Source organism: Nelumbo nucifera, chromosome 1 (assembly GCF_055504915.1).
Source record: "Nelumbo nucifera cultivar China Antique chromosome 1, China Antique-T2T, whole genome shotgun sequence".
In the NCBI taxonomy this organism is placed as follows: Eukaryota; Viridiplantae; Streptophyta; class Magnoliopsida; order Proteales; family Nelumbonaceae; genus Nelumbo; species Nelumbo nucifera.
In genome coordinates, this window is record NC_142649.1 from 147,556,190 (window position 1) to 147,581,219 (window position 25,030).

At 41.8% G+C, this 25,030-nt stretch overlaps 1 protein-coding gene and 2 pseudogenes across 1 annotated transcript; 2 read left to right on the forward strand and 1 right to left on the reverse strand.

Moving 5' to 3' along the window:
- Positions 1-8,148: 8,148 nt before the first annotated feature.
- On the reverse strand, positions 8,149-8,541 carry LOC148803965 (uncharacterized). Its single transcript, XM_088898763.1, has one exon. The coding sequence runs from the start codon at positions 8,539-8,541 to the stop codon at positions 8,149-8,151; it is 393 nt and encodes a 130-aa protein (XP_088754889.1).
- A 5,712-nt stretch (positions 8,542-14,253) lies between these two features.
- On the forward strand, positions 14,254-15,946 carry LOC104588058 (uncharacterized; annotated as a pseudogene).
- Positions 15,947-17,131: 1,185 nt separating this feature from the next.
- Positions 17,132-18,148, forward strand: LOC104588059 (zinc finger protein CONSTANS-LIKE 5-like; annotated as a pseudogene).
- The last annotated feature ends 6,882 nt before the right edge of the window (positions 18,149-25,030 follow it).

The following is a 25,030-nucleotide window of genomic DNA, read 5'->3' on the forward strand; positions in this document are numbered from 1 at the left end:
CCCGTGAATTTTTCATCCATGTTATAGAAAACCCCTAAATTTGATGGCTAATTTATGGGTAAATGGGACCAATGCTAACACCTCACATCAGTCATAAATGTGAAGTGAGAGATTAAGGCCACATTGGTATTTATAATTGTAAAAGCAATTAGTACATAATTGTTTATTATTACTTTAACACTCCTAGATGCCATTAGGTACTACTAAGTACCACACAACAAGAAAGGTGAAAAGCATTTTATGAGAACAATAAACACCAAAAATATATTTACATCAAAGGTCACTTTTACATAACGCGATGAAGGGAAGCATAATTACTTTAGTTAAATGTTTTGATCACCCACACCTACTTTAATTAGTCCAACCAAATAAGAAGTTACTTTCAATTATAAAAAATAAAAAAAATAATAAGAAGTTAATTTGAGTAAAATGAAAACATCTACATTGTGTTGATTAGGGGTGCCCATGTTTTGGGCTTGACCCGCATATATTATACATGTCACATCATAATATCCATGCATAAAATATATAATACAACATAAAATAACATGTATTGATATGCATATATTATATAAAATATGTATACTAAAATAAATATGTGCAAGTTAGACTTGAAATATTAGGCCTAGGCCCGATCCTGGAATTTGTAGGCTTGATGCCTACCTAAGCCAAAAATGGGTTTGAACACAAAACCTAAGTCCAAACCTGAAATTTCTAGGCTAAGCTGAAACCCTCACCCCTATATTGCTGATGAGATGGCATTTCTTTGAGAAACAACCATAATACTAAACATATATTGATATATATGTGTAGGTGCATGCATGTATATTCTTTTTTTTTTTTTCTTCTCATTCCTATCCCATCTACTTGTAGAATGATTTGTAGTGGTCAAAATAGTATTACGCGCCTTCTAATTCTTTTATCTTAATTACTATATGATGCCAATACTTGCCTTGGTTTCACTTATCTCCCCTCTCCCCATTCTCCATTTATCTTTCTCTCCTTGCACACACTCTCTTAGGGGCGGATCTGAGTCGAGCTGAATATGTGGCTATTCAAACTTGGCTTGGAAAAAAAAAAGGCTTTAATTTGAGCTTGGGCTCAAACTTGATTTGAACTATAAACATGAGCTTAAATTTGACTTAACTCAAAAGTTCATATATTCGAGCTTGGCTTGACTCAAACTTGATGGTGAACCAAGCTTTTTATAAAAAAAAAAAAAAAAAAAAAAAAAAAAAAAAAAAAAACTATGCATAAAAATTAAAAATTATACATGTTATTATATACAATATAAGCTCAATTAGGTTTGTGAGTTTCACAAGTCATGTTTGACTCAAAACTCAATTTAAACCAAGCTTCTTATGAGCCAAGCTTAGTTCATATCCACCCACCCCTCTTTGATGCATTTATACATAGGTACAACTCAACTAGTATTATACAAACAGATGAGAATTCAATAGTATTTCAGCTGCCATCCATTCTATGTTAATAGATAGATGGCTCCCTCTAGAGGACACTATGCGCATTTGTACCGGTGCAAATAGGAGACAAGGGTTTTATGAGCACCACTCATATAACATTGGATGTACATCTGAACCATTTGCTAACATTCCTCTAAAATCGTGGCAACACTTATTGAGGAAATCTAGTGGACAAGAACTTTAACAACACAGTATGACCATCCAAATAAAACAGAACACACTAACAACTCCTATGCCCACACCTCATATTGTGAATTAGGTCTCATATTCTGATGAGTGCAGATCTGCTGACAACAAAACTGTCACATCCGTGTGCATATAACACCTCAGCTACATATTGGAATTGGAACATCTTCCCATGATTATTGATAATAAATACTTAAGTAGTAAAAGAGATGGTTCCAGATGATGCGCGACCCGCTCGCTCCCTCGTGTTTAGTGATTGGGCTCGAACAAGGTTCTGATCTAGCAGTATCGAGCTGGAAAAAGCTGTAAAAATAGAAGGATTAGAGTGCCTGGGTAGGTTTTACCTAGGAGAACACTCCGATGCTTAAGTCAGAATAGGAGTTTTGTAAGAATTTGTGAGAGAGCTTAGGAGTCCTCACTCTCGAGTCGCTGCTCAGTAGGTGAAGAGAGTAGAATCTTCTAGAGCGTTTTTGGTCTACTCACCTTTGTAGGTGGTTCAGCTCGCCCGGTTTGGTCTTGGTCTGAACCGCTTCTTTTGGAACCTTCTAGAGTTCGAAGAGAAGGAAGTGGCTTCGCGCGTGTGGTGTTCGTGGCGGGCGGTTTGAATTTAAACGCGCACCTAAATTCAAACTGAGCGTGCGCGCTTAATTTTGAATTTTTGAATTGGCGCGCTCATAGGTTGAGCCCGCGCGCCAGTCCCTTGCTATTGCCAATCTATCCTTCACTTGTGCCATTGGATTCCTGGCAAAGCGCCTCTGCCAGCTATGGTTTTCATCTGGACCGTCAGTTCCGTTTCTCGCGAGCTATAAATATGGGTGCCTCTGGTGAGATCCCTACATATTCACTGTTTTTGGATTTTTCCGAAGGAGGAGGGTGGTCTTTGAGTTGGTCTCCAGCGCTGGTCTGCTGAGGCGAGCTCTGTTTTTCATTGGCGAGCTATACTTTCTCCTTATCCCGATTGTTGTTATTGTTGTTTCTGGTTCTCTTTTACTTTCTTGGTGATTTTTTTTTGTCTTCTTCACCATGCCTCATAGTTTTGCCGAAGATAGGTCATCTGATGGTAGGTCAAATGAGGAATCGAGCTCCTCTGGTGAGGGTTCATACAAGTTCTTCTTTGGCGGGGACCTAGTGGGTAGGAGGGAGGAGGTAGAGGCTGTAATAGATTCATTTGGGCTGACCCAACTATTTGGGGAGGAGATAGTGGAGATCTGTCAGAAGTACGAAATTCCTGATGAGTATCGTTGGGTTGAGCCTGCTACCAGTCATTATCCTTGGGAGCACGGTAAGGAGGGGTTGTGCGTCTACGAGGAGTCACTGGCGGCTAGCCTTTGTTTCCCCCTTCATTCATTCATTACTACCGTATTGAGGCACTATAGGGTATCACTGGGTCAACTCGCCCCAAATGGGGTTAGGACACTGGTTGGGTTGATTAATTTATGCCACCACTGGGGCTTCCCTTTGAGTCTTGAGGCCTTCTTGGCTCTAGTACAGATGAAAAGGATTTCCTGCCCATTTTGTTTTTACCTCCCTTTTCTTAGTGGGAGGAAGATTTTCAATTTTCCCAACAAGGTTAGGGACTAGAAGCAGAGGCTCTTTTTCCTTGAGAATGATGGTGATTGGGATGTCAACACTGCCTAGTACAGTAGTTGCCAGAAAGTTGCTGAGTGCAAGGATACCGAGCTACAGGCTGCTGTCCAGTAGCTCGCCCAGGAACAAGTTAAGATTGGAGAGTTTCTGGCTGAGACGATGCTTGTGCAGGTAGGACTGAGCCGTATAGGTGGGTCAGATGTCAGGATCGCGCGTTGCATGTTTTCTTTATGTTGCAGATCTACTTATTTCTTTTTCTTGTTAGCTCGACTATTGATGCTTCTATCTTTTGTTTGCAGGTATGGCGAGCTTGTCTTCTATGATGTCAGCCGAGGAGGAGTTGAGGCTTTCTCGCAAGAAACGTTGAGCTGAGCGTAGATCGTCTAGGGGAAGGTTTCTTTGTCCGGGACCCCTCCAGTTGTCGATCTAGAGGAGGAAGGGGACCTGATGTGCACCGAGCAGCACCCGCCTGAACCCTAGGTCGCCCAGGAGGAGTGGGAGGCTGGCCCTTATGTATTTGACATTCCCCCCTTTATCCCTAGTATTCCTGACGTAACTATGATTGACCAGTCGAGCGATGCTCGCGTAGCTCTTTGGTTGGGCAGGGGCATACTTCTTCCTGAAGACATGCAACGATTTAGCGAGCTGGATCTCCTTGAGACTGGGGCCCAGTTGACCCAATGTATCATCCAGGTCTGCTTCTCTTCCCGCTAAAATTCCTTGGTTTCTTTTTGCGAGGCATCTTACTTTGTTTATGGTTTTCGCAGGCGAACACTTATAGCCAAGTTCTGCTGGACCGTGCTCCCTTTGAGCAGAAGGAAAGGACTAGCATGCATGCTAACATCGGCTTGCTCAATGTCGAGGTACAGAAACTTAGGATTGATTCAGAGGGGGGGCGTTAGGAATGCCAACGCTTGTACAATGCGAACCTGAGTCTGCAATGCGATCTGACCCAACCCCAGTACGAGCTGAGTGAGTCACGGTCTAGGTGTGCCCAGGAGGTTGATCGAGCTAGGGAGGAGGCCATTACTTCTTACTTGCAATCTCCCGCAGAGGGTAGTGGACGGTATCCCTTCGGTGAAGAGGGGATTCAAGTTGTGTCGTCATTATCTGAAGTCCTTGTATCCTGATCTCGATGTCAGCTTTGTCACAACATGCAAGGTCCCGCACGAGCTCATCACACAGGTGGATGAAGAGCCTTTGACCCCAGAGGAGGAAGAGGAAGACGGTGAAAAGGGGGGCTTGGGTGATGACGGCAGCGACGAGTAGGTCGGTCTGCAGCATGGCTAGTTGTCTAGTGGAGATGGTGATGGTTTCCCTTACTGTTCTGGGGGTTTTATGCTCTTGTAAGATTTCTAGGGCCTGCATGCCCTATACTGTCCGAACGTGTTGAACTTTTCTTTCTCCTTTCTTCTTTTGTTTTTAGCAACCACTTGGTCTGCTTTCTTGTAAGGCCGTTTGGCCCCCCTTTTTTTTAATAAAAGTAGTTATCCTTTGTAGTACCTTCTGTTTGTTTGACTAACTTTTCATTGTTCAACTTGCTTCTATTGTAGGGCATAATTCGTGGTTGGTCTATTTTCATAATGTTGAAACACCTTAATTCTGGCGAGCTCATAGCTTGAAACACCCTATTATCAGAGATAGTACCTACGTAGGTTGTCCGCATTCTAGGCCCAAGGCACTACCTTCCCATCAAGTGTTTCGAGCTCGTATGCGTTCCCACCTATAGTCTTAGAAACTCTGTAGGGGCCTTCCAAATTTGGGCCAAGCTTCCCCACACTGGGCTCAGGTACCATAACCTTCCTGAGTACCAGGTCTCCAACCCTGAAGTTGCGTTTTTTGACTCGAGCATTATAGTACCAAGATAAACGCTGTTGGTACGTTGTAGTCCAAATATATGCGAGGTTTCTAACTTTCTCTACTAAGTCAAGGTTGGCTCGCAAGTCTTCCTCACTTGATTCCTCAGCGTATACTTCAGATCACAATGTTGGGATCTTCATTTCAGTTGGTATCACTGCCTTGGTCCCGTAAGTTAGGTTGAAGGACGTCTCACCTGCTGCTGTCTTGTTGGTGGTCCTGTAGGCCCATAGCACGTTGGGTAGCTCATCCACCCACAAACCCTTTGCTCGAGAGAGTTGAGCTTTGAGGCCACGTAGAATGATTCTGTTGGTGACTTCAGCTTGTTCGTTAGCTTGATGGTGCGCCACCGAGGTGAAGTTTTATCTTACTTCCATCTGTGCACACCAATTCTGGAATTTAATATCCTTGAACTGCTTCCCGTTGTCTAAGATCAATACTCTAGGTAGGCCAAACCTGTAGGCCATGGGCTGGTTAAGTACCTCAGGTCGGCGGCTAGCTACTGCAAGATGTTGGCATGCCGTTGACATTTATCGCATCACTGGACCAGCTCGGTTGCATCTGCCTTCATGGTGGGCCAATAATATCCTTGTCGTAAAACCTTCTGTGCAAGGGCCCTGCCCCCTATGTGTCCTCCATAGAAGCCTTCATGGATCTCGTGCAGGACTTGGTCTGCTTCAGCACACCGTAGACATCGCAAATAAGGCAGTGTGAAGGATCTCCTGTAGAGTAGCTCGCCTACTATCACGTAGCGGGTTGCTTGTCATTCTATTCACCGAGTTGCACTTCTGTCTATCGGTAGTGTTCTGTGTTTCAAGTAGTTGTAAATCGGGTCGATCCAGTTCAGTTCTACGTCAGTTATATTGGTGACCTCTTCACCCCCTTTTTCTATCGAGGGGCGAGGTAGCTCTTCTATGTAGACTGTTCGTTTTGTTGAGTCAATCGTGCTCGCAAGTCTAGAAAGGGCATCAACCTCTGTATTTTTTGATCTCGGAATCTGTTGGAGGTACCAAGAGTCGAAACTGGGGAGGAGTTCTCTTACTTTGGCCAAGTAGGCCACCATGGAGGGCTATCGGGCTTTGTAGTCCCCATTTACCTGGTTCACGACGAGTTGCGAGTCGATGCAAATTACTAGGTGTTTAGCTCCTACTTCCTTTGCTAGTGCCAAGCCAACCAATAGTTCCTCATATTCAACCTCGTTATTTGAAGCTCGGAATTGAAACCAGAGTGCGTACTCCAGCTTTACCTCACAAGGCCCATAGAGTATTAACCCCGCTCTGCTCCCTCCCTAGTTAGACGAACCATCAACATGAAGTATCAAGGGCTCCTTGTCACAGCCTACTATCTCGCGAGTTGGAGGTGGTGAAGCACTGGATGAAGCTTCCGATTTTGGATTTGCCATCACAGGGGGTGGTTAGATGAAGGTGCACTCGACAATGAAGTTTGCTAGGACTTGCGCTTTTATTGTTGGTCTCGGTTCATACTAGATATCGTACTCACTGATCTCTATTGACCATTTTGTCAGTCTGCCCGAGACCTCAGGTTTCTGGAGGACTTGCCTCAGTGGTTAATCGGTTAGGACAACAATGGTGTGGGCTTGGAAATATGGTCTTAGCTTTCGGGCGGCTAGCACCAGCGTAAAGGCGAGCTTCTCTATGTCGGGGTACTTTGTTTCTACCACATGCAGGACTCTGCTTATGTAGTACAAGGGTCGATGTATTTTATCCACTTCTCTTATCAGGACTGAGCTAACCACCTCGTCACTCACGGAGAGGTAGAGTTTTAGCTCATCCCCAGTCTTGGGTTTGGTTAACAGAGGAAGCGAGTTGAGGTATCGCTTCAGCTCATCAAAGACGATCTGACACTCCTCAATCCACTTGAAGGCCTGGTTTTTCTTTATAGCCTTGAAGAAGGGAAGACACTTCCCAACCGATTTGGACATAAATCGGTTCAAAGCTGCTACCCGTCCAGTTAGTCTTTGGGTCTCCTTAACCGAGCTAGGTGGTCTCATGTCTAGGATAGCCTAAATTTTCTCGGGATTTGCCTCTATACCACGTTGGCTGACGATGTAACCCAAGAACTTACCCGAGGCCACACCGAAAGCACACTTGTTCGGCTTCAATTTTAAATTACGTTTTCTCAAAACATTGAACCCAAGGTCTAAATCAGAAATCAAATTTCTTGAAAAAAGAGTCTTTACAACCATGTCATTTACATAACACTCTACTTTATCACCAATTAAATTGGAAAATACAGAACTAACAAGACGCTAGAAGGTTGCCCAAGCATTTCTCAAATCAAAGGGCATGACCTTGAATCCATCAGGATTTGGTTATAGCTTGAATAGCCATCCATGAAGCTCAGCAACTCGTATCTCGAGGTAGCATCCACTAAGCTTTCTATGCTAGGTAAGGGAAACCTGTCTTTCGGACAAGCTCAGTTCAGGTCTGTATAGTTTTTGCACATTCGCCACTTGTCATTCACCTTCTATACTAGAACTAGATTTGCTATCCAGCTTGGGTATTGGACTTCCTCCATGAAGTCCGCTATTATCAGCTTTTCCACTTCCTCGTCTACTATGTGCCACCTTTCCAGGGCGAGGTTTCTCTTCCTCTACTGGACGAGTGTAACTGTAGGGTCAACGTTGAGCCTATGAGTTATCAATCTAGGGTCTATGCTGGGCATTTCTACTGCCAACTAGGTGAAAACATCTAAATTATTTAGCAAGAAGCTTACCAGTTTAAATCACATGGGTTCTACCAGGCGAGCTCCAATTTGGAGCATTTTTTCGGGCTCTGTTCTGGAGATCGGTACTGCAATGGTTTTTTTAGTCGGGTGAGCTCTTTCTTCTGTATTTTTCCGGCGGTGGCTCCAACTCGGTATCAGCAATAATCTTGCCCTTTGCTTTCAGAAATGCTACATAACACTTTCTGCATTCTAGCTGGTCTCCTTGTAGCACTTCTACACCTGTGTCCGCTGGGAATTTCAATGCGAGGTGGTATGTGGAGACAATAGCTTGCAACGCATGTAGGATTAGTCATCCTAAGATCGCGTTGTATGGCGACGATGTGGCAACCATCAGAAATTCATGCTCAAAGTGTACTGTGTGGGGAGGCAAGCCTGCCTCAACCGGTACTCTCACTTTGCTAATTGGGCAAACTATTTCACCATTGAATCCTACCAGTGGGATATCTGTAGGCTGTAAGTCTGCTTTAGTGAGCTCCATTCTCTTGAAGGCTTCCATAAACAAAATATCCATTGAGCTGCCAGAGTCCACTAAAATCCTCTTTACCCTGAAGTCATTCATTCGTAATTTCACTACCAAGGCTTCGTCGTATGGGTACTGGATCCCACACATATCATCCTCAGTGAAGTAGATTACTTCCTCTTTCCGAGGGCGCTTGGACGGATTGCCATCTTCTTGCTCCATCTCCCTTACTACATTTCTACCTGCTGATGAGGTGCAACCAACAACTATTGAGCCTCCTATGATTACATTAATGGTCCCTCAGACCTGCCTTTACTACGGTTGCTGGTTATGGGGAGTTGGTTCCTGCTACCTGCTGGCCTGGGGCACTTGTCCGTTGGTTCCATCTTCAGGTCGCCGTTCATCTTTGACAAAGTGCCTCGAGTAGCCTCTTTTGATGAGATCTTCGATTTTATTCTTCAAATTCCAACAATTTTCTATGTCATGCCCTACGTCTTTGTGAAAATGGCAATACTTGTTTGGGTTTCAGGTGGTGGGGTTCCCCCTCATCTTAGGTGGCCATTTCATGTAGTCATTGGACTTGATTTGCATCAAAATTTCTTTCCTCTTGGTATTCAGTGGTGTGAATGTTCTGGTATATGCTAGAGGTGTGGCTGATCTTCTGCTCCACCCTCGGGCCGAAGACTTGCTTCTTCGGCATGGCCAGTTGCTACGCCCACCTCTTGGTGACTTGCTCCTTTTGGGAGACTTGGTTCTTCGCTTGGTTCTACTTGCCTCTTCTTCAATTCGCTTCCTCTTCCCATTCTGGTCAAACTCTTATCTCACTGCTTCTTTTGCCTTGATGAATAGGTGGTCTACATCAAGAAACACGTCCATGATAGCTGGTAGGTGTAGCTCAAGTTCCCAATTTAGCTTGCGATATTTCACTCCCTTCTTTGCTGTTATAAGTTGTACAGCGAGATCCAGATCTGGGATCTGTAGACGCTCCATGTTGAACCTCCTTATGTATTCCCTGAGTGTTTCATTCGGCCTCTGGACAACGTTAAACAAGTAGGTTGCTGATTTAGAGTCTCTTACTAGTGGCGAATTGGTTGATAAAAAGCTTGGCCCAATTTTTTATGGAACCAGGAGTGAACCTGGAGTACTAGAGCCAGGCTTCTTCTTTCAGTGTTGTGTGGATTGCTATACACATGCTGGTGTCGTTTGCCCCACAGAGGAGCATGAGGGCCTGGAGGCTGTTCGCATGCTCTACCGGGTCTGTCTTACCTCTGTAGGACTCTAGGGTCGGGGTGCAGAAGTTCTTTGGTCTTGGCGCTTTAAGGATTTCAGGAGCCAGGGGGTTTCTCGTGTCAGACAGGATGCTTTAGAGAGGGAAACCATCTTGCTAGTAGCGATGCTATTTTCCCCATGTTGGAATTCACTGCTTGCCTGGGCGAGTTGAGCCTTCCTTTCAGCATGGTGTATGCGCTTCTTGTGCTTCTTCTTGGTATCTTTTGTCGAGCTGGCGACGTTGGTCTCAACAGGAGCCTCAGCTCGGCTTTCTGCTGGGACCTATTCATTTCGGGCTGCGGCATGAGCATGGTCCTGGTCATCAACTCTGTCAGGGACCTGAACTTGGCTACGTATCCTTGGGCGAGGTGGGTCTTAACGGTTCAGGCCGTTGTTATGAGGAGGCAACTACTGGCTGTTCCTGGGTACTTCCTGGTTGTTGTGTGGTACTTGCTGGTCATTGGCCGGCACTTGCTGACTGTTGAGCGGTTGCTACTGGTGTTGATGTTGTTGTTGCTGTTGTCCAATAATAAAGACAAATATGTTCTCCCAGGTCCTGAGTTGTTTGGTCATGGTCCATACACATCGTACTAGGTCATTGAATTGCTGCACGTTGACTGCCGCGGGTGGTGCTGCAGGGTCAACAACTAAAGGAGGCACATTTATGTTGCCTTGAGCTTCAGTTAGAGGTAAGGGAATGTCGATCTGGTCTATGGTAACCGCGGGGATCTGGCCATTGATGTTGTTATTGGCAGAAGGATTGTTTAAGGATGCCATGGATGAGTTTTCGGGAAAGAATGAAAGAAGAAAACTCTAGCTTTCTGCTGCGTTTCCCACAGACGACGCCAATTGATGATGCGCGGTCCGCTCGCTCCCTCGTGTTCAATGACTAGGCTTGAACAAGGTTCTGATCTGGCAGTGCCGAACTACATGGCCGAGCTGGTATCTATACATCTGAGTTGGAAAAAGCTGTAAAGAAAGAAGGATTAAGTGCTTGGGTAGGTTTTACCCAGGAGAACACTCCGATGCTTAAGTCAAAATGGAGATTTTGTGAAAATTTGTGAGAGAGTTTAAGAGCTTTTGTGCGCATACCTTTTAGGGTGGATCTGGAGTCCTTTTATAGTTATATGAGGTTCATGTGTCATTAGGTGACGTCTCTGAGTCTCCCGTGGAATTGTTTCTGTAGTTTAAGGCGTGCTGGTGCGTCAATTGCTGGATTCGCGTGACGGTTACAGGTCATCCGTGGGTTTTGTGGCGCATGGTTTGGCGAACCGTTCCTACGGTCGCGGTAACGGTACTTGCAGGGGTGTGGCACGTGGAACAATTTTGCCGAGCTTGTGTTGACAATGGCCTGAACTCACCCTAGATCGGCCACACACCTGATGTTGGGTGCCACGTATTGACTTGTCAAGATGTTTTACTAACTTGGACGTTGTATTGTCAACAACGTGGATGACCAAAATGCCCCTTATCAGTTTCGATGCATGGTTTTAGAGAGATTGGACTGAACCCGAATTCGGTTATAGATGTTTATATACAAAATGTTGTGGAACCAATTACACAAGCCCTAAGCTCAGTGAATCAAACAATGGAGAGCTCTGCAACATCGTGATGTTTGTATAGTAAGTAGGCTGTGCCGCTGTGGAATCAATGATAACGCCTACAGCCTGTTAAACAGTCAATGCATTCAGTTCAGTTAATACTTAATACTAATTCAGATGAATTGAATGCGAATAACTGTAGCCAAAACTGTGGAACCAATTACAACGCCCCGCGCCACGGCGACAGTGATAAACGCCAAGTGAGAGAGAGAGAATGGTGTTGTGGCCTGTGGGCCATGGTCGACAGCACACACTAGACAGCATCGGATCAGCAAATCCGATGTGGTGAAAGAGACGTTGAGATCCTTTTTATTTGCTATATTTTGTCATTTTCCTCGGCAAGGCTGGAAGTACGCCACGTTTTCCTATAGCTTTCCCTTCCCTCGTAAAAAGTTGTGAAACAGACGTTTCATTATTACAGCTTTTAAAATGCAAGCGTTCGTATGGGCTTAGCAGCTTTTAAACCATGGCCATGCGAAACGTTCCATGGTATATTATGCACATCATATTGGTTTCTCTATATTTATTAATTATTATTATTGTTGCTTATCAGTTATATACAAATATATACACGTTTTTTCTTCGGGGTCACTGCACCCCGTGCTCTCAGCCGAGTAAGTGAGCAATCCCTCCGGGCTTGGAGTCCGACTTCAGTCAGTGAAGCCTGTGTTTACACCTTTCAACAGTCTCTTGTAATTTTGCATTTAAAATATCTTTTTGTAAAATAAAATATACGATAAATCTTTTAAATTATTCTTATTATTTATATTGTTTAGATATTGTCTTGTGGTAGCCCTTAAACATTAAAAAAAAAAGAAAATATTGAATTTACCCTTTATTGTTCATCAAAATTTCAAAATTAAATCCAATTCACTGTGTAGATCGGTTCATTATTCTGCGTGGAAGAAGATGCTGATTTTCAGCATTGCTCTCCTTAACTTGGATTATACCTCCGTCTCCGATTGATTGGACTACACCGCTGATTTATGCCACTAAAAATCAGACTGTTCCTATTGTTCCAGAAAACCCAGATAATTACAGCCCTGTTTAAACACAGATATTGTTTTTTCAGCCTTGAGAGCATCGCATCATCAAGACAAGATATGAGAGTGGATTTTATGGTGCTGCTTTCTCTAGTCAAGAAATGGCAGCCCATTTGGGATCCAAACCAGATTGCTCCAGGCTCCCAGCTAAATCAGAATGGAGAAGAGCATGTTCCAAACAGGGTACGTATCTGACTGACTGATACGTGGAGGTTTGAAAATACCGAAATGCTGTTGTGGCAAACCCTCCATAAGAAAAGTTTAATTCGTGGGATAGTGCCTATACTCCAAATGAAACGCCAAAGTATTCTATCATTGGTAATGCCCGCTTCTAACTAGAGCCAATCCTTCCTTGTTTGCATAAAGAAAGGTTTGGGTGACATTGAGGTAGAAAGCAGGAGGAAGTTGTAATAGAGTGCGAGAGCAGATGCTGCTGCGGTTGTTCCATCAAAATCGCTCAAACCGTCTTCGGGCATCAGCAACCCAGCTATGTTGCCATGGTTCGCATGCAAGTCGACGGCTGTTATCCCCCAACCTAATGATGCAACTATAGAGGTTGTTTTCCCCCCAGCTCAATTATAGCGGCCGTTATTTTCACTTACCGCTGCAACTTCCGGTGATTGTGAACAATCAAACAAAGAGAAAAAACTAGAACAGTATATTATGGTGGCAATAGGGTAAAATTGGGTCAAACTGAAATCCATTTTTTCGAATTCAAACAAAATTACTATTGATCTTCTTTGAATTCACGATCCCGAGTGCCGGCGGCAGCAACCCCTTCCGCCTCTAGTCTCTCTCTCTCCTTCTTCTTCTTCTTCTTCTCCTCCTCCTCCTCCTCCTTTCTCTTCTTCGTCTCTGTCTTCCCTCTTGTCTCTCTCTGCGTCTAGTGCGTCATCCTTTCCCGCCGATAATTGTGAATCAGGGATCGAGATGTGTGAGCGAAACAAAAACTTTTCGCATTCACCACCACACCAGCCCTCTTCTCCCTCCAATTCATGAAACCCTTCAGATATCAGTCTGTTGGCGATGACCTATTGGATGGAAAGACGGGTGAGTCCGTATCTCCGGTGATAGTATCAGTCCGTACCAGGAAGTCCAAATGGCGTAATTGATGCCTCTACTTAAAGAGAGCAGAGCCCAGGAGTAGCAGATGGAGATGGAGCACACCACGTGTTCCAATAAAATAATTAGGGTATTTTAAGAATTTTAGAGTGTGACGGAAAACTAACGATAAAAGAGGTATTAAACAATTATCAAAAAATTTAAGGGTACTGTAAAAAATATCTGAACAGTAAAAATACAGTGTATCAATTTCATAAATAATAGAGATTTACTCTAAAATATAGGATAAATTACAAAGGTCCCCCTATACTTTATTTTGCGACCAAGACCCTATACTATGACTGTGAAACGAAGACTTCTTTTTGTTAGTTTTCGTTGAAATCCTCTATTACAATATTTTTAATCCCAATACTATCCTTGTAATAACTATTTAGAGAAAAACAATATTCATCTTCCCACACCTCACAATACACGAACAGCAACGGCGGTAACTATTACAGCAGTGGTGGACTTCCGAATTCCTCCCTCTCTCTCTCTCCCCCGATCTCTCTTCCCCTTCCCCTTTTTCCTTTTTCTCCTCCCCTTTTTTCTTTTTCGAGAAAAACACAACAAATATTGAGCACGAAGCTCAATCCCAACACCATCGTAGTTGATCCAGTGATTGTCGCCAACGATGCTGTGGACGTCATAATAACGAAATAAAAAAGGCGGTTTCTTTCTATACCACCAGCAACCAACCTTCTCCTTAAATTCATTTGTTGGTCAATCATCTCTGCATTTGCCATTTGCTCCTTCTCCCTCTTTCCTCCCTCTCCCTCTCTCTCTCTCTCTCTCTCTCCCTCTTTCTTATAAAAACTCCGAAATTCAGCTTCTCAATTAAGTGAGCCATAAGGACAGAATTCCAGACTTGATAATGGAAGTGGTGATACCGACACCACCCAACGGCATGAATTTCAACTTCGACAGCGCCTGCTCTTCCCCCTACATCAGCACTCCTTCCAGCCCCAAACGTTTTGGTGAGTCAACGGCACTATCGTGGCTTCAATGACTTCTCCATCATCAACGGCACTAGCGGCAGGGGTGGCTCTTCTTCGGTCATCCCATTTGACTGGGAACAGAAGCCTAGAAAGTCAAAATGCAGCGACACCCAGAACGACGATGATGAACTCTTCAACGGAGGCGTCATTAAACCTTTAAAACTTCCTCCTCGGTTACAGCAGGTTCCAAACGGAGTTGACGAGTTTGCTACTCGGAAGATAGTTGTTTCGTTGCCGAGGTCCCTAAGATCACCAATCTTGAAGGGGAAAAGGATATCCGTGAAGCGTTGTCCCCGCAACACAAGAAAGACTTCAACCCATTCACAGCTGCAATAGAGCAAGCGTGTAAAGGATCAGAACGCGATTGAGGGAGAGAAAGGTTCTCTGGTTCAAATTCCAGCCGTAGGGGTACCCGATCGCTGTCGCCTTTTAGAGTTTCTGCGTTTGCATGGGAAGAAAAAGAGCAACAGCAAAGCACCGAACCCGCTTCGTCAAATTCAAAATCCTCTTCTACATTGTCGTCATCTTTGAAAGGGAGCAAGAAATGGAGGCTAAAAAATTCTGTTGTTTCAAAGCGCTTCAGAAGGTCGAGCGACGGACAAGGATCCTTTCAGAAAATTCGTGGTTTTACCCAAGAAACAAGACGACGTAAAAGAACTCGAGCTTCCGGTCAACCGACAACTCCGGTTCAAGGAGAAGAGGGCCGGTTTCAATTCACGAGTTACATTACACGGTGAACTAGCGATATCTGAGGAGTTGAAGAAGAAGACCTTCTTGCCGTACAAACAGGGTCTTTTGGGTTGCTTGGGCTTTAACCCGACCGTCCATGGGCTTTGGTTCCCTTACACGTTGGTGGATTGATCATGAATCAATCACAAACCCTTTGGTTCTTTCATTTCTATGCATGCATGATTAAGTAAAATCTGCAGGGGATTAACTCTTCTAGTAAATCGCCACCACCATGAATCCTCTCAGTAGCCCTGCAGAAATTAAGAAACAGATAAGTGATTGCAATGTACTTCTTGCTTTTGCCACATCTGGTGGAGTCGGGGAAATTGAGAATATGGGTGTTCGTGTTGTTGAAGTACCGGAGAGTGCAGCCTCTGATTCAAGTTGGTCTGAGTTTTCCTATTTCAATAAGTTTCTTTTGAATAATTCCAATTCCTCACCTAGAAGTGCAAGGAACGGAAAATAGAAGAAATCGGGAAGAAGAAAGGGGAGGAGAGAAAAGGGGAAGGGGAAGTTGAGAGATTAGGGGAGAGAGAGAGGGAGGACTTCGGAAGTCCGCTGCTGCTGCAACAGTTACCGCCATTGCTGTTCGTGTATGTAAGGTTGGGAAGATGAACAATGTTTTTCTCCGAAAGGGGTCTTTGTCCCACGGTCATAGTACAGGGGATCTTTGTCACAAAATAAAGTACAGGAAAATCTTTGTCTCACGGTCAAAGTAAAAGAACTCTTTATCACAAAACAAAGTACAGGGGAAGTTGACCCTATAGTACAGGGGTCTTTGTAATTTACCCAAATATATAAATAGAAAAATATTTACAATGCAAAGACTGTTCGATTAGGCTTTACACGGACTGAAGCCAAATTTCCGGGCTCCGGCATGGCGGCATCCCATTTGTAATGTTACCCAAGTGAACCTCCTTAATTCGATCATCCTCAGCTTCAGTAATGGTTTAACCAGGAATGAAGTAAAAGGTTAAGAAGCGGTTTTTCAATTTTTACAAATTTTGATTTGACAAAAAGCTATTAAGATCGTAGAAGGTCTGTAGTGGTTTGGAGTTTTTGATGGGTTTGGCCAATTGGTCATCCCTGTCCGGAATTAGCAAATAGAAATGAGATTTTAATCGTACTGTTTACAGATTTTACTATAAGCCATTTTTTTTATCTTACATAAAGATGGAATGTCTTAAACTCTGGTCCACCATTTCTATTCCTATTCCTTGATCATCAGCATGAATTCCATGAATTTGGTAGTTTCCATTAGTTACAATTTACTCTGAAGTCTTCAATCTCCGAGCTCTATTTGTTCAATGCTGGCGTGAAATATAAACAATCGCCTGAACCTCGAAAAAAGACAAAAAAGAAAAAAAGAAACAGAAATTCTATCATGACCGAAACAACCATAACATTCACTTTTTACAAATCTATATCTATATATAAACTCCCAATGCCTACAATTTATTCCAAACAATATTGTAAATAAATCTACGTATACTACCAAAATTTGATAGCAAAGCAAGACTGATCCACAAGCAAAGCCGTAAAACCAATGCAGTGTCCTTAATACGATCTGATTAACGAACCAAATCTTCAAAATCACAGCAAATGTAAGCCTAGCACCCTACAACTAAAAAGGGGTAATCAAAGTTCTGTTGTAGCTGTAGAAACAGAGCAAGAAAGAAGGTATATTATTTCAAAAGCAGTCTATTGTTTATGGAGGGTAAGATATAAATTTTTTTAATATTAAAATAAGTGTTAGGATTAGGAGTCCGTTCACGTATATATCCTCTTTGTATATATCTTCTTTCCTTATCATGAATAGTTGAGATAGGATAGGAAAGATTGAGTGCTTGTAAACTTAGGAGTTCTAGTTGCCATAAGCTTAGGAGTTCGATGGTTGTATTCATGTATATATATTTGAATTCTCAATGAATAATTGACAGAAAAGGATAAAACAGAAAAGCTCTGGTTTTACATGGTATCAGAGCCAACTGAAAGCCACAGAGAGAGAGAGAGAGAGAGAGAGAGGAAGAAGAAGAGGAAGAAGAAGAAGACGAAGAAGAAGAAGAGAGAGATGGCCATTGACAACGAAAGCGGTAAGGGATACCCGGCGAGTTGGAGCTTGTCTGCAAAGCCCAGTGATTTCTACAAATCGGCGTCGAACCTACTGTTCTGCCGGGCAGACTCGACATTCCTTTGCTTCAACTACGACGCCAAGGTTCATGGCACGAACAAGCTCGCCTCCCGGCACGAGCGAGTCTGGATGTGCGAGGTCTGTGAGCAAGCCCCGGTTAGTGTCACCTGTAAGACTGGCGTTGCTGCCCTCTACGTCACTTGCGACCGAGACATCCACTCAGCAAACCCACCCACCTGGCAGCACGAGCGAATTCCTGTCGTTCCGTTCTACGAATCGGCTGCCTCCGCCATGAAATCTAATGTAGCCAACCTCCTTGTTCCTGATGGCCTCCTCAAGTCCTCGGACGACGATGACGATCGTAACGACAAAGAGGAAGACAATGACACCTACCGCAAGGAGGCCGAAGCTGCTTCTTGGTTACTTCCAAACCCAAACCTTGCCAAACTCATGGAAACACCCGATTTGAAGTCAGGCGACTATTTCTTCTCCGACGTGGATCCTTATCTCGATCTCGACTACGGGTCATCCATGGAGACGAGGTATCACCACCAGAACAGCACCAATGCTGATAGTGTAGTTCCTGTGCATACGAAACCCCCTCCGCCACCACTGATGAACACCTCCAATCACTGCTTCGATATGGGTTTCTGCCGATCCAAGCTTTCTTACGGCTACACCACTCCAACAATTAGCTAGAGCATCTCTTCGTCATCGTTGGACCTTGGAGTAGTGCCCGACGGGAACAACAACGCGATCTCGGATATAACGAATCCATTCGAACGAAAAGGCGGAGTGGATGCGAGTGGGGGGAATCACGGAGCAGGGGTAGGAGGAAAAGGTCGTGGCGGCCAAGTCAGGGCCAATATAGCCAAAGTCTCTACGCAAGGCAATGCATCTCAAGGAGAATCAATCGATGCAGTCAAGACTGGGTTAAATGGACTAAGTAGTGAGTAGTGGAACATGTTACTCAACCTTTTGAACACATAGAAAGAGGGGACTCAACAATTAAGTGGTAAGCGAAAATTGTCAGAATGGATAATAGACACAGGGGCTTCTCATCATATGACAGGAAGCCTCGAATCGATGAGAGACATAAAGAACGTCATTCCATGCTCTGCCGGGCTGCTAGATGGGAAAGCGACAATAGCAGAAAAAGAAGGCACAGTTGCGCTGGACGATCGTCTGAAACTGACTAATATTTTATATGTGCCTAGTTTGAATTGCAATTTAATTTCTGTGTCACAATTGATTGAGGAGTCGAATTGTGTTGTTCAGTTCACTAATAAATTCTGTGTGATACAGGACCGAACTACGAGGATACTGATTGGAATGGGTGAGCAGCGAGAGGGACTCTATTATTTCTGGAGCATTGCATCAATAAGAGCAATGAAGACTACAGAGAGCAAGGCATGTGATATTTGGCATCAAAGGTTAGGGCATCATTCTCATAAAATTGTTAAGTTGTTGCCTTTTGTTAGTACTAAAAATAATAAGGATGACAGTATTAAGGGTTTGTGATGTATGCTTCTGACCTAAACAATGTTGAGAAGAGTTTGTTTCTAGTAATAATAAAGCATCTGATATTTTTGAGTTAATTCATTATGATTTATGGGGTCCTTATAGAACTACAACTTCTTGTGGTGCTCATTATTTCTTGACAATAGTAGATGATTTTTCTAGAGGTGTTTGGATTTATCTTTTGATTGATAAGACGGAAGTGGGACAAGTTCTTCGAAATTTTTTGCTATGGTTTAATGGCAATTTAACAAACCTGTCAAAGTGATTCGTACTGACAATGGGTCTGAGTTTGTCTGCTTGGCTAGTTATTTTGCTCAGCATGGTATTATTCATCAAACCACTTGTGTCGGGACCTCTCAACAAAACGGGAGGGTTGAACACAAACACCGCCACATACTCAATGTTGCCCGAGCATTGCGTTTTCAAGTTAGCATGCCTATTGATTTTTGGGGGGAATGTGTATTGACCGCATGTTATTTGATCAATCGGACACCGTCCATTCTGTTGAAGGGAAAGACTCCCTATGAAGTTTTATTTGGGCGACCTCCTTCTTATGATAATGTGCGAATTTTTGGTTGCTTGGCATATGCGCACAATCATGAACATGGAGGGGATAAATTTGTCAGTTGAAGCAGACGGTGTGTTTTTGTTGGGTATCCTTTTGGAAAGAAAGGATGGAGCTTGTATGATTTAGAGTGCAGCACATTCTTTGCATCAAGAGATGTTACTTTTTTAGAGGATGAATTCCCTTATGCACGCAATGAGGATGAACAACCAAACAAAGCACAAGGCCAATTTCATTGTGGAATAGGTGGGACAAATGAGGTGTTGGTGCAGTCCACTTATTTACCAGGACAAACAAATGGCGAGATGGAGATTGACCAGCGAGGCGAACTCGCTGAAGAAGGAGTTTGCGTAGAAGAAGGAACCCGCGTAGACCCGAATGCAAATGCTGGTGAACCCATGCATTCTTGTGACGCCACCACAGAAAATGTAAGCGAAGATAGCCCTGACGTAAAGGGGGGTGGCGATGTTGAGCAACAGCAACACTCTGAATTTCATTGGGAGCGTGGGCATCGGCAGAAACAGTAGTCCACAAGGTTGAGAGATTATGTGCTTCACACCACACAGTGATTGAGTCCCTCTCCGCGTCCCTTTGCAAGTTTATTCGGCCAATCACATTTCGCAGGTAGTCCTTATCCCATAGATAACTATGTGAATTGTAACAATTTTTCTTGTCGACATCGTGCTTTCTTGGCAGCTATTACTGCAATAGTTGAACCTACTTCTTTTACTAAGGCCATAAAGGATGGAAAATGGAGGGATGCAATGCAGAAAGAAATACAGGCACTTGAAAATAATCAGACATGGACCGTGGAGCCTTTGCCATCCGGAAAACGAGCCATAGGATCGAATCAAGTATAACGCTGATGGGACAGTGGAAAGATACAAAGACCGTCTCGTGATTTTTGGGAACAAGCAGGTTGAGGGAATTGATTATAATGAAACTTTTGCCCCAGTTGCAAAAATTGTTATTGTCCGTACCTTTCTTACAGTCGTAGTAGCTAGAAGTTGAGAGCTTCATCAAATGGACGTACATAACGCATTCTTGCATGGTGACCTTCATGAGGAAGTCTACATGCGAATGCCTTTTGGTTTTCAGTCAGATAAACTAGGTATGGTGTGTCGGTTGCGAAAATCTCTATATGGCTTGAAACAAGCGCCGAGACAGGGTGCATGTGCTTGTTCTCGTGTATGTGGATGACATTATCGTGTCAGATAATGATCATATGGCAATTCAAGTCTTCAAGAAATATTTAAGTGACTGCTACCATATGAAAGACTTGGGACTATTGAAATAATTTTTGGGCATTGAAGTTGCCCGAAACTCAACAGGAATTTTTCTGTCTCAACGAAAGTATGCTTTGGATATTATCTCTGAAGTTGGATTACTTGGTGCAAAACCTGCTCCTTTTCCTCTGGAGCAGAATCACAATCTCGCCTTGACAGATGGGCCTCTCTTATCTGATCCTGAGCGATACAGGCGCTTGGTGGGCAAGCTTATTTATCTCTCAGCAACTCATCCAGAGTTGTCTTATTGCATGCATGTTCTATCCCAATTTATGCAGAAACCGCAAGAAAAACATTGGGAGGCTGCATTGCGAGTGGTGCGCTACTTGAAAGGAAATCCTGGTCAAGGAATTCTCTTGTGCTCAGATTGTGACTTGCAATTATATGCATGGTGTGATTCAAACTGGGCGTGTTGTCATTTGTCCTGACGTTCTCTGTATGGATGGTTTATTCTACTTAGGAAATCGCCGATTTCTTGAAAAACTAAGAAACAACACATTGTGGCTCGTTCTTCAGCGGAAGCAGAGTATCGTTCTATGGCCACGACCACGTGTGAATTAAAATGGCTGAAGGGATTGTTATTGGCTCTTGGAGTTACGCATTCAAACCCAATGCGATTATATTGTGATAGTTAGGTAGCGTTGCATATTGCGGCAAACCCAGTGTTTCATGAACGTACGAAACATATTGAAGTTGATTGCCATTTTGTACGTGATGAGATTCAAAATGGTTACATTCGTCCTGCTTATGTGTCGACTACCATTCAGCTGGCTGACATTTTTACAAAGGCACTAGGTCGTAGAGAATTTGAATACTTTCTCTGCAAGTTGGGCATTCACAATCTGCATGCTCCAACTTGAGGGGGGGGTGTTCACGTATATATCCTCTTTGTATATATCTTCTTTCCTAATCATGAATAGTTCAGATACGATAGGAAAGATTGAGTCCCTGTAAACTTAGGAATTCTAGTTGCCATAAGCTTAGGAGTTCAGTGGTTGTATTCATGTATATATATTTGAATTCTCAATGAATAATTGACAGAAAAGGATAAACCAAAAAAGCTTTGGTTTTACAATAAGTTTATAAAAAGGCATATAAGGTTTTATCAAATAAGGGTGTGTTTAAGTCTCCTAGTGCTTCTCGAAAAAAAAAGTCCCCCAAGGCCACTCCTCAAGTATGTTTAAGTCAATTTATGAATACTTAGGGTATGTTTTAAGTCTTTTGCCCTTTTACTTTATTATCACATAGGAGCTCAATAACTGCTATCAAGTCTTAGAATAATACAAAATGAAAGATGTCTAAAATCCAGGAATTGGGATATGTTCTTGCTTCTCATACCAACTTCACAATCACATCCTACTGTATTAAAAATATTTCCCATGAATGATAACATACAAGTAGAGGGGATGTTTTTGATGTATAGCTGATACATGATGTAGGTCAATATGAGGAATACTCTGTGATGAATAGATCCAGACTCAAAATCCATATGGTAATTTCATATACTGTCAGAGAACATCCTAATGTAAGTCTCATTTAACAATCCATTTAGTATGTGTTTGGTTTCGTTTATATTCAAAGTTTATATTTTATTTATTTACAAAATAAAAAAGAATAATAATTACAATTGTTTATGACAACTAGGCGCCACTAACCACCACATCATCATAACAGTGAAAAATGTGACTGTTTGAAGAAACTTTAAAAATTAACTCAACCAAATGCTAGGCGTGCACAGAAACTGCTGAAGTGATGCCTATATAACAGCACCCTCTTAATGATCTGGACTCAAAAGCCTGAAAGCCAAAGGCATCTCAAGTGCGAGTTCAGGCTTGAGTATCTGCGAATCAATTGGTTATTTAAGTAAAGAGTTAATTATTTGTATACCCTGTTATTTTAGGAAATAACTTAAATATACCATAAACAAACCTTCCGTTAATAAAACGTCTATGTCCGTTTATAACTGACACCATATACCTATTAGATTTTTCTATAATACCAATTTCGCCCATTCATTTCAAAATATTGTATGTGTTCTCAAGCTTTTTTTGAAAGCTAGCTTGTAAAAGCTGCTATGCATCTTTTCAATCCTAACGTTATTTGCAGCTTACAGAGGTGAAAGCGTTCATATGGTCCGTAAGACAAGTGTTTGAAGTTACAGTTCCACTCAACTGAGAACGTCATAAGTTGTGATTTTCTGTTCAACTTATATTGATTTTTGCTTTTTGGATTTTAATGTCATTTCGGGAAATTGAATTCGTATCGATATATTTGACCGGTTTTCATGGTTTTTTTTTTTGGATTTCTCTCTTCTAGCTTATGCTAAATAATCCTTCTCTCGTTGTCCTCTTCTCTGCAATTACATTAACATTTTCTCAATGCATTCATCTGTAACTTTTTTGGTTACTCTACTTGGTTTAGTCTTATGGGACTGATTTTCCTCGTTAGACTTCATTTATTATTATTTTTATTTTTCTGATTGTGTAGTGCGGTGTCATAATTACATTCTCATTTCTCCCTAACCTCTGCGTGCACAGTTCATGTGTCCCTCTTCTTTATTCATTAACGCATATTCTTTCTCTTTTGTTTTGCGTACGATGTGGACCGTTTGATGATTCCATATATTTTACAGAGATTTTCTGTTTTATTACTCTTTTCTTTTTCTTTTATGTTTGATACTGTACTGGGTATTTGGTTATTGCACACTAGCAAAATTGGTTCATCACAGCCACAGGGCCTTTCGGCTTTCGAGGAGATCGCTTAATCTCAACTAACAGGAAACTCAGGACAGAAGAAATGAATCAGGGAGAAAATTAGGGGCATGTTTTGAAAATTTAATGAACATTGGAGGTCATTTTTGTCTTTTTATTCTATTGTTAGATTTAATTAGGGGTCCGATCTGATATGGTCGACTTCTAATCACCCCTATCTGACCCGAGGAGATTCGGTCTGATATATATTATATATTTATAAGTATATATGTATATATGTTATTTATTTATTTATAAATATATTTTTTATTATTTATTTTTTATAAAAAACATGTATACATATAATGAAAATAATTAAAAAATATTTATATTTTTTGTTTTCACTTTATTTAAATTATTATATTTCATTTTTCTTTTAATAATTTATTAATTTTTAAAGAAAACATATCAGATTAGATCAGATCGAAAGATCTGATTTATCGATAGGATTCGAATTCAAATTGAGTCCTATCAGATTCGTACGGTTCGGATCCAACATGAACAGTGTCAGATCAGATTCGAACATTGGAGGTCATTTTTGTCTTTTTATTCTATTGTTAGATTTAATTAGGGGTCCGATCTGATATGGTCGACTTCTGATCACCCCTATCTGATCCCAAGAGATCCGGTCTGATATATATTATATAATTATAAGTATATATGCATATATGTTATTTATTTATTTATAAATTTGTTATATTATTTATTTATTTATTTATTTATTTATAAAAAACATGTATACATATAATGAAAATAATTAAAAAATATTTGTATTTTTTCTTTTTACTTTATTTAAATTATTATATTTTATTTTTCTTTTAATAATTTATTAATTTTTAAAGAAAACATGTCAGAGTAGATCGGATCAAAAGATCTGATTTATCGATAGGATTCGAATTCAAATTGAGTCCTATCAGATTCGTACGGATCGGATCCAACATGAACAGTGTCAAATCAGATTCGAACATACCTTAATTCAAATCCGATCTGATCCATTTGCATCCCTAGATTCAATGTTTGAAAGGTCTGAGTTTTTGAGCCAGATCTATTAAAATTTGGGTAAATTGCTGAAACAACCTTTGAAGTTTCTAATTATTGTTGAAATCTCCCCTAAAATTTGATAACTGCAATTGCCTTCTCTATATTTTTTAAAACAGAGTAGATCCACTTCGTTAAAATCCTCTAACAAGAGATATAAAATTATTCAAAATGCCCAAAATTTTATTTTTGACCAAAATATTTATTTTCCAAATTATTTCTTCATATAACCCGTTCAGACCAGTTGCTTGCTGCACTTTTGGAGGATTAGAATAAGTGGATAGATAGCCACACATATTCCTGCAAGAATCATGAAATTATCATAATAATCAGTTTGGGGAGATTGTAAATATGCTGGGCAGAAAACCTTGTATATAAATATCATATTTTCAAACTTTGTAATCGCACTCGTACATATTTGTATTTACACTCTTTACAAATGCCAAAGAAAAGGGCCCCTATTTATATAGATTGAAGCCTGTGTGATCCCCCCTTTATCGACGAATTACACAGGCTATAGTGGTAGATAATAGAAGCTTACAGCCATTGTGGCAACCTCCGTTAAACTATCTGAAAAACCCGCCAAATCCCGAGGGGCCACATTGCCTTGAACAAGGAAATTATTTCTTAATTGTATATTGAATCCAATAAAAGAATAATTACATTTACGGCGTATTCT

What these genes read in the sequence shown, in the direction of transcription:
- LOC148803965 (XM_088898763.1), bottom strand. Translation starts at nt 8,541, where the DNA reads ATGGAGCAAGAAGATGGCAATCCGTCCAAGCGCCCTCGGAAAGAGGAA.